We start from the raw sequence: 11,872 nt of genomic DNA, 5'->3' as shown, positions 1-11,872 counted from the left end.
GTCAAGCCCCAGTTCTGCTGTGGAGCCTCAGGCAACCTCACCTATCTGTGCCTCTGTTTCCCCATCTGTACAATGAGGGGGTAGAGGGAGATCACCTGGGAAATCCCTTCTGATTCTGCCATTTAATGATTCTGGGCAGGCAATGCAGGGAAGATGGGGCTCGTGGTTCATCTGCTGTTGGGGCTGCCGCCCACTCTTACCTTGCTTTGCAGCCTCTGGACCAGCTGGGCCTGTCGATGCTGCCCCTCCTGGTAGGCCTGGAGCTTCCGCTGGCTGGCCCTCTCGGCCCCTTCCAGTTTGCGCTTCATTTCCCAGATTGTGGGACTGCTCTCTCCCTCCCACTGTCCAGCTTCCACAGTCAGTGCCCTGTCCAGCTGAAAAAAGCAGGGACCCTTGCTTGGCCTGGGTTAAGGAACGCCGGAGGGACACTGGGGGCTCCAGAGGAGCGGGGTCAGAGAGAAATACCTACATTCCCCGAGGGCCCCAGCGAGGCTACAGGCATCTGGGGGGACAGGCAGACTGGGGGAGGGGGATGGGGAGGCATCCCCTGGTCACTTGGGAAGAGGGCAGCGCTGCTCTCACTGCAAAGCCCACATAGGAAAATGTGCCTCAGACTGTGGAAATGTGTGTGACCGATCGAATTAGTGAGCAGGCATTTCCTGTGGGCCCAGATGGGCAGGGAAGCTCTTCAAGGGTTGGCAGCAGCCAGAGGTGATGCTAACATCCTTGCAGCAGAGCATAGGGTGGTCGTGGCCCTAGCGAAGGGTGGCTGATGGGACACAGGGTGTCCACTGCACACCAGTGTGCTCCATGGATGATGGCCAGGGAGAGGCAGGAGAGATGGGCCTTAATGTCCTCATCTGTAAAGTGAGAATGCTAGACCAGCTTCATGTTGGACCAGGATCCTGTAGCTCTAGACCCGTGAGATCATACCTCTGATAGATATATGTCTGTGTGTCTGTGTATATATGCATATACAACACGTATGTGCATTAACATATACATACATACATATCACAGATGTAGTGTCCCAGATCTATATATCTAAATACACATGTGTGTTTGTTGGTTTATTATAGATTTTATTGTAACAGATATATATATGAGATATCTGTAATTATTACATGTAGACGTTTCTCTATACATCTGTATACATCTATATCTATCACAATAAAATCTACAATAATTTAGCAGAGAGCTAAAGAAGGAATCACGTCCAAAATGAAAGAACACAAAAACATAAATGAGGACAGGAAGCAAAATATTTCTGGAGGATTCAGGTTAGTATCCACCAAGTGACTGAGACCTCTAATTCCTGGTAAAATTGAATGGAGGTGGAAATTTTAAAAATATGACCAAGGAGAGAAGTGTGGTACAGGGGAACGAGCCCTGGATTTGAAGTCAGAAGACCCTTGAGTTAAAATCTCGGCTTTGCTGCTTCCTACCTGTGTGAACTTGGGCTCTTACCTCAGTTTCCTCATCTGGAAAGTGGCAGACAGCATCTGAGGCTCCTACAGCTCTGAATCCCATGATTAAATTTGCCAAGGTCTTGATATATATTTTTCAATTTTTTTTAATTATAAACTTTTTAAAAATCAACAAATATGAACATTTTGCTACATAAAGAAAAGTAGATTTTTATATGAAACTGGGTTTCTGTTACCTAGTTGTTTTTTTTTTCAGAGTACGTTAAATTTTACCTGGTATTTTACCTCCATTCTCTCATTTGATTCCCCCATCGGTAGTAGGTCAGAGGGAGAACCAGGTGGTAGGACACTGGTGTAGCAGTCTGAACACCTGAGCTCACATCCCAGCCCAATTTGAGACTTCTTCCCCGATGACCTTGAGTACAGAGTTTAAACTTGGTGGCCACTGGTTCCTCTTCTCCAGAGTAATGAGAACATGGGGCTAGATGGTCTATCTTAAGGTCCCTTCTTGCTCTAAATCTAGATCTTCCCATAGTTATTATTATCCCATTTTATAGATAATGGAACAGAGACTCAGAGAGACTGAAGAAACTTGCCCATATAATCAAACAGTAAGGGAGCCTCTGAGGCAAGATTTGAACCCAGTTCAATGAGCTGAAGGCCAGCTCATTCTAGACCTTGCCCTGCTGCCTGTAGGGAGGGCAGAAGAGTGGAATTCCCCAACCAGGTTCAGAACACTATGTGGGGTCCTGGCCTTGGCAGCAGGGGTCCTTCCTCTAGTGAGGCTGACAATGTTCTCCACACTCTGTTGTATCATTTTCTTGTTTTCACCCTTATGAGAAATTGCTGCCAGAACCCAGAGACATCCTGATAGCCAGGGGGTGACCAAAGGCATTTTCCGGCCACTCATATGCCAACCCATGATTCAGAAACACCAGCAACTGGACGGGGAATGGAAAGTATGGGAATGAATTAATCGGAAGGATTACTAAATTATAAATTAATCTATGTGGCAGGGATCTCAAAACCCAAGGAATTTTTGTTTAATAGCTCAATCACCCCTCTGAGATGGTACACAGAGATAAACAGGAAAGATTCAACAGTCTGTGAAGAACAGAGCCTCTTCCTGGCTGGAGAGCAGTGAGAACGGTTGGTTGGTTGACCCTGGCAGAAGAGAAGGGAGGAACTGCTGCATCCGGGTGGGGGGGGGCACCTGCATAGGAGAGCTTTTCTCAGCATGAGCAGAAGGCATGACTTGGTGCCTTAATGAAAGGCACACTGGACCCTCATTCTGGGGCCAGTAGCAAGACCAACTCAAGCCCTATTCTCTTAATCTATAAGGAAGAGAGACCATTTGTAGGCTATGAGGAAGTGTCTAGCCCAGACTTCATCAAGATTCCCCTACATAGCCTCTGCTAAGTCATCCAAGCTGATTAAGGAGTGTGCCCACCCACTCCCAGGGCAGCCCCTGGCATTTGTGCCTAACTCTAATTGGTAGAAAGCTTTCTCTTCTGTTTGCCTCCTTCCAGACTGGCTTCCTTCGAGGTGTAGTTGAAATCCCACACTCTACAGGGGGTCTTTCCCCATCCTCGTTCATGCTGGTGCCTTGCTCTGAAATCACCTTCCATTCATCCTGTGTCTGTGCTGTTTGTGCTTAGCTCATGGTCTCTCCCATTAGCATGCGCATTCCTTGAGAGCAAGGATCCTGTATTTACCTTCCTGAGTATCCCCAGCTCTTAGCACAGTACCTGGCACAGAGTGGGTGCTTGCTGGCTGATTGATGTTTGCAATGTCCCCTCCTGGCTCCAATTCTACCCTCTGATGTCAGGCAGAACAAAGTCTAACCCTCAAACTCTTGTGGGTGGCAAGCATGTCTTTCTCTCAAGAGATACTGAAAACAAATTTCTCTGTGAATCACTATGTGAGTTTGGACATATTACTTTCCTTCTCTGGGCTTGTCTCTTTCTCTGTAAGAGGAGGGTGGGGGATGAGGTAAACTACAATGCCATTTCTAGTTCTAAATCCTATGATTCTACAATTAGAAATGAATTGCCCAAATCAAAAAGAAGAAACAGAGCCAACTCCAGAGCCAAGGGTCCTCTTTGGGGAGAGGCTGTGAGGATGTGGGAAGCCAGTGGCCCATCCTGGGCTCTTGTTTCTACTCTCCCTACACGCTCTTCGGGGCTGACCTCATTTGCTCTCACTGAGTGAAGTATTTCTTCTCTACAGTCAGGTCCTCACACCACCTTTTTTCTTGGGACAATTGTAAGTAGACTCCTAATTGGCCTCCGTGCCTCCCATCTCTCCCATATTCAGTCCAAATTCCAAAATACTCTTCCCAGGGCAACCAAACATTTACTAAGCACCTACAATGCATCAGACATTATGTTGGATGCTGAAGATGCAGAGACCAAAATGAATTAGTCCCTGCCCTCAAGGAACATACAATTTGCCAGGGGAAGATGAAATGTTCAGAGATAACTGTAGTTCCATAGGCTCTAAGGATCCTTGTCCTGATCACCTCAGGTCCCAGAGCAAGACTCAATCTTCCCCTCAGGATTCTAGGGATCCCCAGAGAGTCAGAGATTTTCTAGAGGTAAGTCTCTGCTAGCAGCTAAAGCCCTTGCCCCAAGATTATCAATTCAGATAGCTTTTGTTGTTTGGTCATTTCAGTTGTGTCCAATTCTTCGTGACCCCATTTGGGGTTTTCTTGGCAAAGATACTGAAGTGGTTTGCCATTTCCTTCTCCAGCTCATGTTACAGATGAGGAAACTGAGGCAAACAGGGTGAAGTGACTTTTCTAGGGTCATACAGTTACTAAGTGTCCAAGATCAAATTTGAACTCAGGTCTTCCTGACTCCAAGCCTTGTAGCACCATCTAGTACTTTTAGAAAGAGGTATTTAATGAGGTGGTACAGTAGAAATGGTTGGTAGGAAGCATTCCCCAAAGTTACTGATTCCCACAAGTACTTCGTCCAAGGCAAAGTGGGCACATGTAGCAAAGGGATGATTCCCAGAGCCTGTTGGCTGGAGGTCCTTTTCTCCCAGCCGTGGGATGCTCGGGAAAAGTCTCTCTGGGCAGAGGATGGCTTCTTTGCTGGGCTCCCCCTTGTGGAATCACGAGTCCATGTCCCATCTGCTTCTGGCTCCCCATGCAGACCCTGCCATCAGCTGATCTGGGGATACCACTAGGGTGTGATGGGAAGATGGGAAGTCCAAGATGCTCTGACCCGGTTGAAGCTCACAGGGTCTTCTTCTAGCTAAAGTGAGGGGCTGAGGCCAGAACTAAGGCCTTTCCTTCCTTCTATGTGGCTCTTCTTCAACAGGTTTGGCTGGAATTCCAAGCTTGCTCCAACTTCTTAAATGACCCAGTTCTTACTAGCCTGAGCATTTATCGATGTCAAGTTTCTTCAGCATAGCAGAGCAGATTCCTGTGCAATGTCACTTCTTTCCCAAGGACTTTTCAAACTTAGTCTTAAGTCTATGATTGATCAAAGCTAAAGTCTGTGATTTAGATCAATTGTTCTTTTTTATGACATGGTGTTATTGTCATATCCAACTGTCCATGACCCCATTTGTGGTTTTCTTGGCAAAGCTAAACGGTGTAGTGGATGGAGCACTGGGCTGGGAACCAGGAAGACTCATCTGGCCTCAGACTCTTACTAGCTGTGTGACCCTGGGCAAGTTTGCCTCAGTTTCCTCATCTGTAACATGAGCTGGAGCAGGAAATGGTGAACCACTCCAGTATCTTTGCCAGGAAAACCCCAAATGGGGTCAGGAAGAGTTGGACACCACTGAACAATAGAGGAGGAAGACAGGGCACTATCAGGAAGTTTCCTGTAGAAAGCAGTGTTTTGTTTGTTTTATGTCTTGGAGGCTCTATGGTATTCTATGAAGTGGAGGTGGAGGTGGAGAACCTTCTGGGCATGAGGGAGAACTAGGCCAAATGTACAGAGGAGGGAAATGACACCCATCTGTGAAGAACTGTGATAGTGTGACTGGACAATAGTGTGTGGGAGAGGAGTAAGGTGCAGCAAGGCTAGAGAGGCAAGCTGGAAGGGCACTGTGTTATCCCCTGCTCACAGAGCTTCAGTGAGTCCCCTCTGGAACCCTCTAGGGTTAAATAGCAATCCCTCAGCCCTCCCTCACTTCACCCAATTCTTGGGCATCTTCCCTTTTCCCACTCTGTTCAGTCAAACTGACCTCCCTGCTGCCAACTGACCTTGACCTTCCACCTCCTGCCTCTGTGTCCATGTGCATTCTGCTCCCCCTGCCTCCTCACCTCTAACTTTTAGTATCCTCTTTCTTTCAAAGCTCAGCTCAGGGACTTCTTCCTGCATGGAGCCCTTCCTCATTTCCCCCAGCAGAAAATGTCCTTCCTCTCCCTCCTCAAATTCTTCTTGAGCACATGATCTCCTTTGCTCTCACCACACTCTACATTCTCTTATTTCAAGATCATAGGCTCCTAGAGCTAAAGGTAAAGGACCTCAGAGGCCATTTTACAGATAACAAAACTGAGGCCCAGAGAGATAGAGTGATTTAGGGTTATAGATCTAGAACTGGAAGGTCTCCAGAAGCTATTGAGCTGTCCGGGGATACACAGCGAGTAAGCATCATTAGACTGTGAACTCCCTGAGACGGGGACTGTTTTTGGCCTCATTTTTCTGTCTTCAGTGCTTAGCATAGTACATAGCACATAGTAGGTACTTAATAAATGTTTATTATATCAGAGACAGGATTTGAACCTAGGTCCTTTGGCTTTAGATCCAGTGTTCTTTCTGTTATAGCAAAGCTCCTTGTTTCCATGCTGTACCCACTCTTCCATCAAGGAAAGTGGAAGTTCCTTGAGTTTAGAGACTGGGCAGCATTTCATCTTTGCATCCCTGTGGCTAGTGCTATACCTTGCACACACTAGGGGTTTATTAAATGCATGTTGAATCTCATTGGTCATTGTTACCTTAGCTCTCTAGGGTAGTACTCATTCAATTGAAACCTGTGTACAATGACTGCCACATCTCCAGCAGAAGATTCTCTTCCTCCTTGGGATCCTTCCCCCTTCCAATTCAGGGGTCATTTGGGCAGTATTTGTTTCTACCCACCTTAGTCCAAAGGACAGAAAGGAGTTGTAATGTGCATAGAAACTCTGGGTCACAACCATGACCACTCACAATTATATAGGAGGATTTGAGACTGACAAAGCTCTTTCCTTGAGACCACCCTTTGAGGCAGAGGGTGAAAATATCTTTTATGGAGAAGGTCTCTGCCATCCACAAAGGCTGGGTAAGGGACTTGTCCATGGTCACACAGCTGATAAATGAAAGGGCCTGAATTTGAAGTCAGACCTCTTGATGCCAAGTCCAGTCCTCTTTTCACTCTGTTCTGTTCCATCAGAAGTTTAAGATCCATCTCCAGTGGTCTGTTTTCCTTAGACAGCAGCTGACCTCCTCCAATCCTGTCCACTCCAAACCTATCGAATCCTTGCAGTCCCACTGCATTTCCCAATCAAATTCCCATCCATCCATGTGTCTTCTCCGTTTCCAGGTCTCCTAAGTCTTATTTCCATAGTCCGTGCATCTCATCTTGAGTCCAGATCTCTGACTCATAAAGCTTAGTAATCTGTTTGTGAGATTCTTGTGGCTTTTATTCCCACAGGACCCTGTTCTCCAAATCCTCCCACTCTGGGTGATATTTTATTGCAGGACCAGAAAGATGCCTTTGGTACCAGGAACTGAGGTCGAGATTCCTTCATACGCAATCTTGTGGAGGAGAGGAGGAGGAGATGCAGGGAAGGCAGAAAGGATAAAACTCCTAAACCAGATCTTTCCTCAAAGGATGCTTGAAAAATGTCTCTCCTGATCAGGGGTCCCCATCCTGTGGACTAGACCCCTGCCATAGGAGGAGGGCTGCAGGAATGTGGTACAGGATTGGTTAAAGAGAAACCTAGGTATCCCAGTGGATAGAGAGCTGGTCCTGGAATCAGGAAGATCTGAGTTCCAATCTGGCTTCAGATACTTATTAGCTGTGTGACCCTGGACCAGTCACTTAATCTCTTTCTGCATCAGTTTCCTCAGTTATAATATGAAGATAATAATCTCTCTTTGAGAGCAGAAATTTTTATTTTTCTCCTTTTGTTTTCTTTTCTATTCTCTTTCTTTCCTTCTTCCTTCCTTCCATCCTTCCTTCCTTCCTCCTTCTCTCCCTCCCTTTCTTTCTTTTCTTCCTCCCTCCCTCCCTTTCTTTCTTTCTTTCTTTTTTCTTTCTTTTCTTCCTTCCTCCCTCCCTCCCTTCCTCCCTCTCTCCCTCCCTTTCTTTCTTTCTTTCTTTCTTTCTTTCTTTCTTTCTTTCTTTCTTTCTTTCTTTCTTTCTTTCTTTCTTTCTTTCTTTCTTCTTTCTTTTCTTCCTTCCTTCCTCCCTCCCTCCCTCTCTTTCTTTCTTTCTTTCTTTTCTTCCTTCCTCCCTTCCTCACTCCCTTTCTTTCTTCTTTCCTTCCTTCCTTTCTTCATTTGTATCCCTCGCACCTAAGCACAATTCCTGACACATAATAGACATTTGATAGATGAAGTACTAAAGGAAATATGGAGATGTAGCCAGAGATATGCTCCTTTAGAAGGGTCCTTGGATTCACAGCCACTTGCTATCCTAGACTTTCTTAAGCACTTTCTTAAGGGGGGCAGGTCCAATATCTTCCCTCAGAGACCAAGACAAGCCCCAGAGAAAGAACATTGGCCTCCTGCTAGGCTTCATTCATATGGTATAGTGCAGATTGTCCCTGGTAGCCCCTAGCAACAGGTGCCTGGGAGAAGGGAAGCCACCTGGGATATGAAGAACAGGACAGAGGCTCTGGCTCAGGGATTCATTCAAGACTTCAGAGAGATGAGCTCATGGCTCCCAATAGCAGAGTGGAGGAGAAGGCCTAGTGGGTCACATCCACAATCACTTCTCTCCTAGATGGGACCTTCTAAGAGAGGGGAGTCTTCCAGCATAATGTAGCCATTCATCCTTTCCCACTGTCCCAGCAAATTTCAGAAAGTGACAAGTAGCCCATGAAGATCAACCTGGTGGGGCTTAGCTTGTTTTACATGCTCGAGCTAGCAAAGGGCAACTGGGAAGCAGTTTTCCTGGTGGCCATTCCCTTAAGCTTTCCATTTCCAACAGCCAGGAGAAGGGATGAGCAGCCAGGACAGAGTGTGATATGAGTGGCCTCCATCTCTTGCCTCCACACCTTTGCACGCAAGGGCTAATCCCCATCTTCTACACTCTCTAAGTTTTTGTGGCAGTGCTTTGTCATGGTCCACCTCCCACCTCTCAGACCAGTACCTCTCAGTCTTCTTTGATATTTCAGCATCCATGTCCCACTCCCCAATGCATTGTCGAGAGGAAGCGGATGGTAATTGGAGAGGAGAAGGCATTATCATCTAGGGTTCCAGGACGAGGCTTCTGCAGAAGGTGGCATTTGAACAGTCTTGAGGAAAGGAAGAGACGCTAGGAGGAGGCAGAGATGAAGAGAGAGAAAGCATTGCAGGCATGGAGGACAGCCAGTGCAGCGATAGAGGTGGAGGGTTACACTAGGCCAGCTGAAAAGAACCTCGTATAGCTGGATCAGAGAGTGTGTGGAGGGCAGGAAAGCGTGTTGTTGAGTTGTTTCAGTCATGTCCAACTCTTTGTGACCCCATTTAGGATTTTCTTGGCTGGAGTGGTATACCATTTCTCCAGCTCATTTTACAGGTGAGGAAACTGAGGCACACAGGGTTAAGTGACTTACTCATGGTCATACAGCTTGAAAATGTCTGAGGAGGCCAGATTTGAACTCAGGAAGATGAGTCTTGCTGATTCACAATCCAGTGCTCTACATACTGCATCACCTAGCTGCCTGCAGTAAAGTGTAATGAAATATAATGGTAGGAAGGGCTTAGATTGTGAAGAGCTTTAAATATCAAACAGAGTACTTTATATTTGATTATGGAGGTAATAGTGAATTACTGGAACTTATTGAGCAGGGAGTCGACATGGTTAGACCTATGCTTTAGAAAAATGATTTTGGCAGTGAGTGGAGGATGGATTGGAACAGAGAAAGACTTGGATCAGGGAGACAATTAGGAGGCTGTTGCAATAGTTCAGGCAAGGGGTAATGAGGACCTGTTCCAGGATGTGTGAATGGAGAGACAAGAGGCATATTATTTTGTATGGGGCACAGCAAGTAGGTGAATGACAGTGACAGAAGACTTCAATATCTCTCTATCAGTTTTGGACAAGCCTAATAGAAAAATGAAATGGAAAATATGGAACATGACAAATTTCTGGAGAAACTAGAGTTAAAGGTCTTCTCTTAAATGGTATGGCAAAAGGATATACACATTTCTCTGCACCACATACAACCTTTGCAAAAACTGACCATGTATTAGGGCACAGTGATCTTGCAAAATTGTGAAAAGAAAGAAATACTCAATACATCTTTTATAAACCATAGTGCAACAAGAAAAAAAAAACTTGCTTAGGGACCACAAACAAAAAATATAGACCCAAATGAGGACTTAATAATAATGAAATCTTAAATAATGAGTGGGTCAAAGAACAAGTCATAGAAACAATTAATAACTATGTTAAGAAAACAATAATGATGAAGTAATATACCAAAATTTCTAGGATGCAGCTAAAGCAGCGCTCAAGTGTAAAATGATATCATTACAATCATACACTAACAAAATAGAAAAAGAGAAGATTAATTGTGCATTTTAAAATTAGAAAGTGAACAACTAAATAAACCTAAAATAAACACAAAAGATGAGATATTAAAAGTTAAGGGGAAATAAATTAGAAATTAAAAAAACATGGAAATGATAAATAAAACTAAAAGCTATTTTTCAAAAGACTAATAAAATTGATAAATCTAAGGGTTTATAATCTATTAAAAAGAAGAGAGCAGAATATCAAATCAATAAAATAGGAAATGATTAAGGTAAAATGACAAAAAACTAGAAGAAATAAAAAAGAATAATCAGAACATATTATGCAGAACAAAAAGTGAGAACATAAAAGAAACAGAGGAATGCTTTCCAAAATAGAAAATATCCAAACTATCAGGAGACCAGATAGACATCTTAAATAGCCTGATCTCAGAAAAGGAAATACGTCAAGTTGTAAAGAAACTATCAAAGGGGAGAAAACCTCAATAATTTTCAAATTATTCTTAAAATTGAGAAAGAACCCACCAGGATCCTTTTATGAGAAAAAATATAGTCCTAGTACCCAAAACAGGGAAAGATAAAATACAGAAAGAAAGCTATAGGCAACTATCATTAATGGACACTGAGTCAAAGATTTTAAACACTATCTCATCAAGCAGAGTACAGCATTTTTCCAAGGACTTACTCATTATGATCAAGTGGAGTTTATACCATGGATGGAAGGATGGCTCAACATTAGAAAAGCAGTCAATATAATTAATCATGTGAAAAACCCAAACCTCCCAAACTACACAATCATGTCAATAGATGCAGAAAAAGCCTTTGACAAAGTATAATACTTTCATGCTAAAAATATCACAAAATATCGGCATAGAGAGATTTAAAAATCATACAGAGCATCTATCTAAAGCCAAAATATCATAGGCAATGGGGATACAACAGAACTTCTCCCAAAAAATATGGGAGTGAAACAAGGATGCTCACCATCCCCACTATCATTTGATAAAGCTCTGGAAATGCTAGCAATAGCAATATGACAAGAGAAAGGAATTAAAAGTATTAAGATAGGTAAAGAGGAAATAAAACTATCCCTGTTTGTTGGTGATTTGATGGTTTACTTGGAAAAGCCCAGGAAATCAGCAAAGATGAGATCATTAATAGCTTCAGTAAAGTTGCAGGCTACAAAATAAATCCTCAAAAAATAGCATTTCTATATAATTATAACAAAACACAAGAAACAATAATCGTGAGGGAAATCCCATTCTAAAAACCTACAAAATGCTTAAAATATATGGAAGCCAATCTCCCAAAGGGCACATAAGACTTGTAGAGACTGAATTATAAAGCATTCCTTAAAGAAATAAGGAACAACCTAAATAGTTGGAGAGATATTCAGTGCTCAGGGCTAGGCTGTGCCTATATAATAAAAATGGCAATCCTACTAAAATTAATTTATACTTTTAATGCTATACCAATAAAACTACCAAGGGGATACTTTACAGAGCTTGATAGAATAATAACAAAATTCATTTGGAGAAGCAAAAGATCTAGAATGTCAAGGGAAATGACGGAAAGAAGTAAGGACGAAGAGGGGAATAGCACTTCCAGACTTAACACTCTATTATGAAGTAGAAATTATCAAAACCATCTGGTATCACTTAAAAATAGAAAGGTAGATCAATGGAGTAGATTAGACAAAAGAGATTCAGAAACAATAGAACTCAATAAGCAGTGTTTGAAAAAGCTGAAAGTATAAGTTAG

General features: G+C 43.5%; 1 protein-coding gene across 1 annotated transcript in view; it reads right to left on the bottom strand.

Annotated features, from left to right (window-relative positions):
• CROCC2 (ciliary rootlet coiled-coil, rootletin family member 2) overlaps window positions 1-11,872 on the bottom strand; it is a 124,574-nt gene that overhangs the window by 109,512 nt on the left and 3,190 nt on the right. The window contains exon 3 of the mRNA XM_036757719.1: window positions 201-374. Coding sequence (XP_036613614.1) covers window positions 201-374 — 174 coding nt within the window. The remainder of the gene's footprint in view (window positions 1-200; window positions 375-11,872) is intronic.

This window comes from Trichosurus vulpecula, chromosome 4, assembly GCF_011100635.1.
Source record: "Trichosurus vulpecula isolate mTriVul1 chromosome 4, mTriVul1.pri, whole genome shotgun sequence".
Classification (NCBI taxonomy): Eukaryota; Metazoa; Chordata; class Mammalia; order Diprotodontia; family Phalangeridae; genus Trichosurus; species Trichosurus vulpecula.
This window is presented reverse-complemented; position numbering and strand designations above follow the sequence as displayed.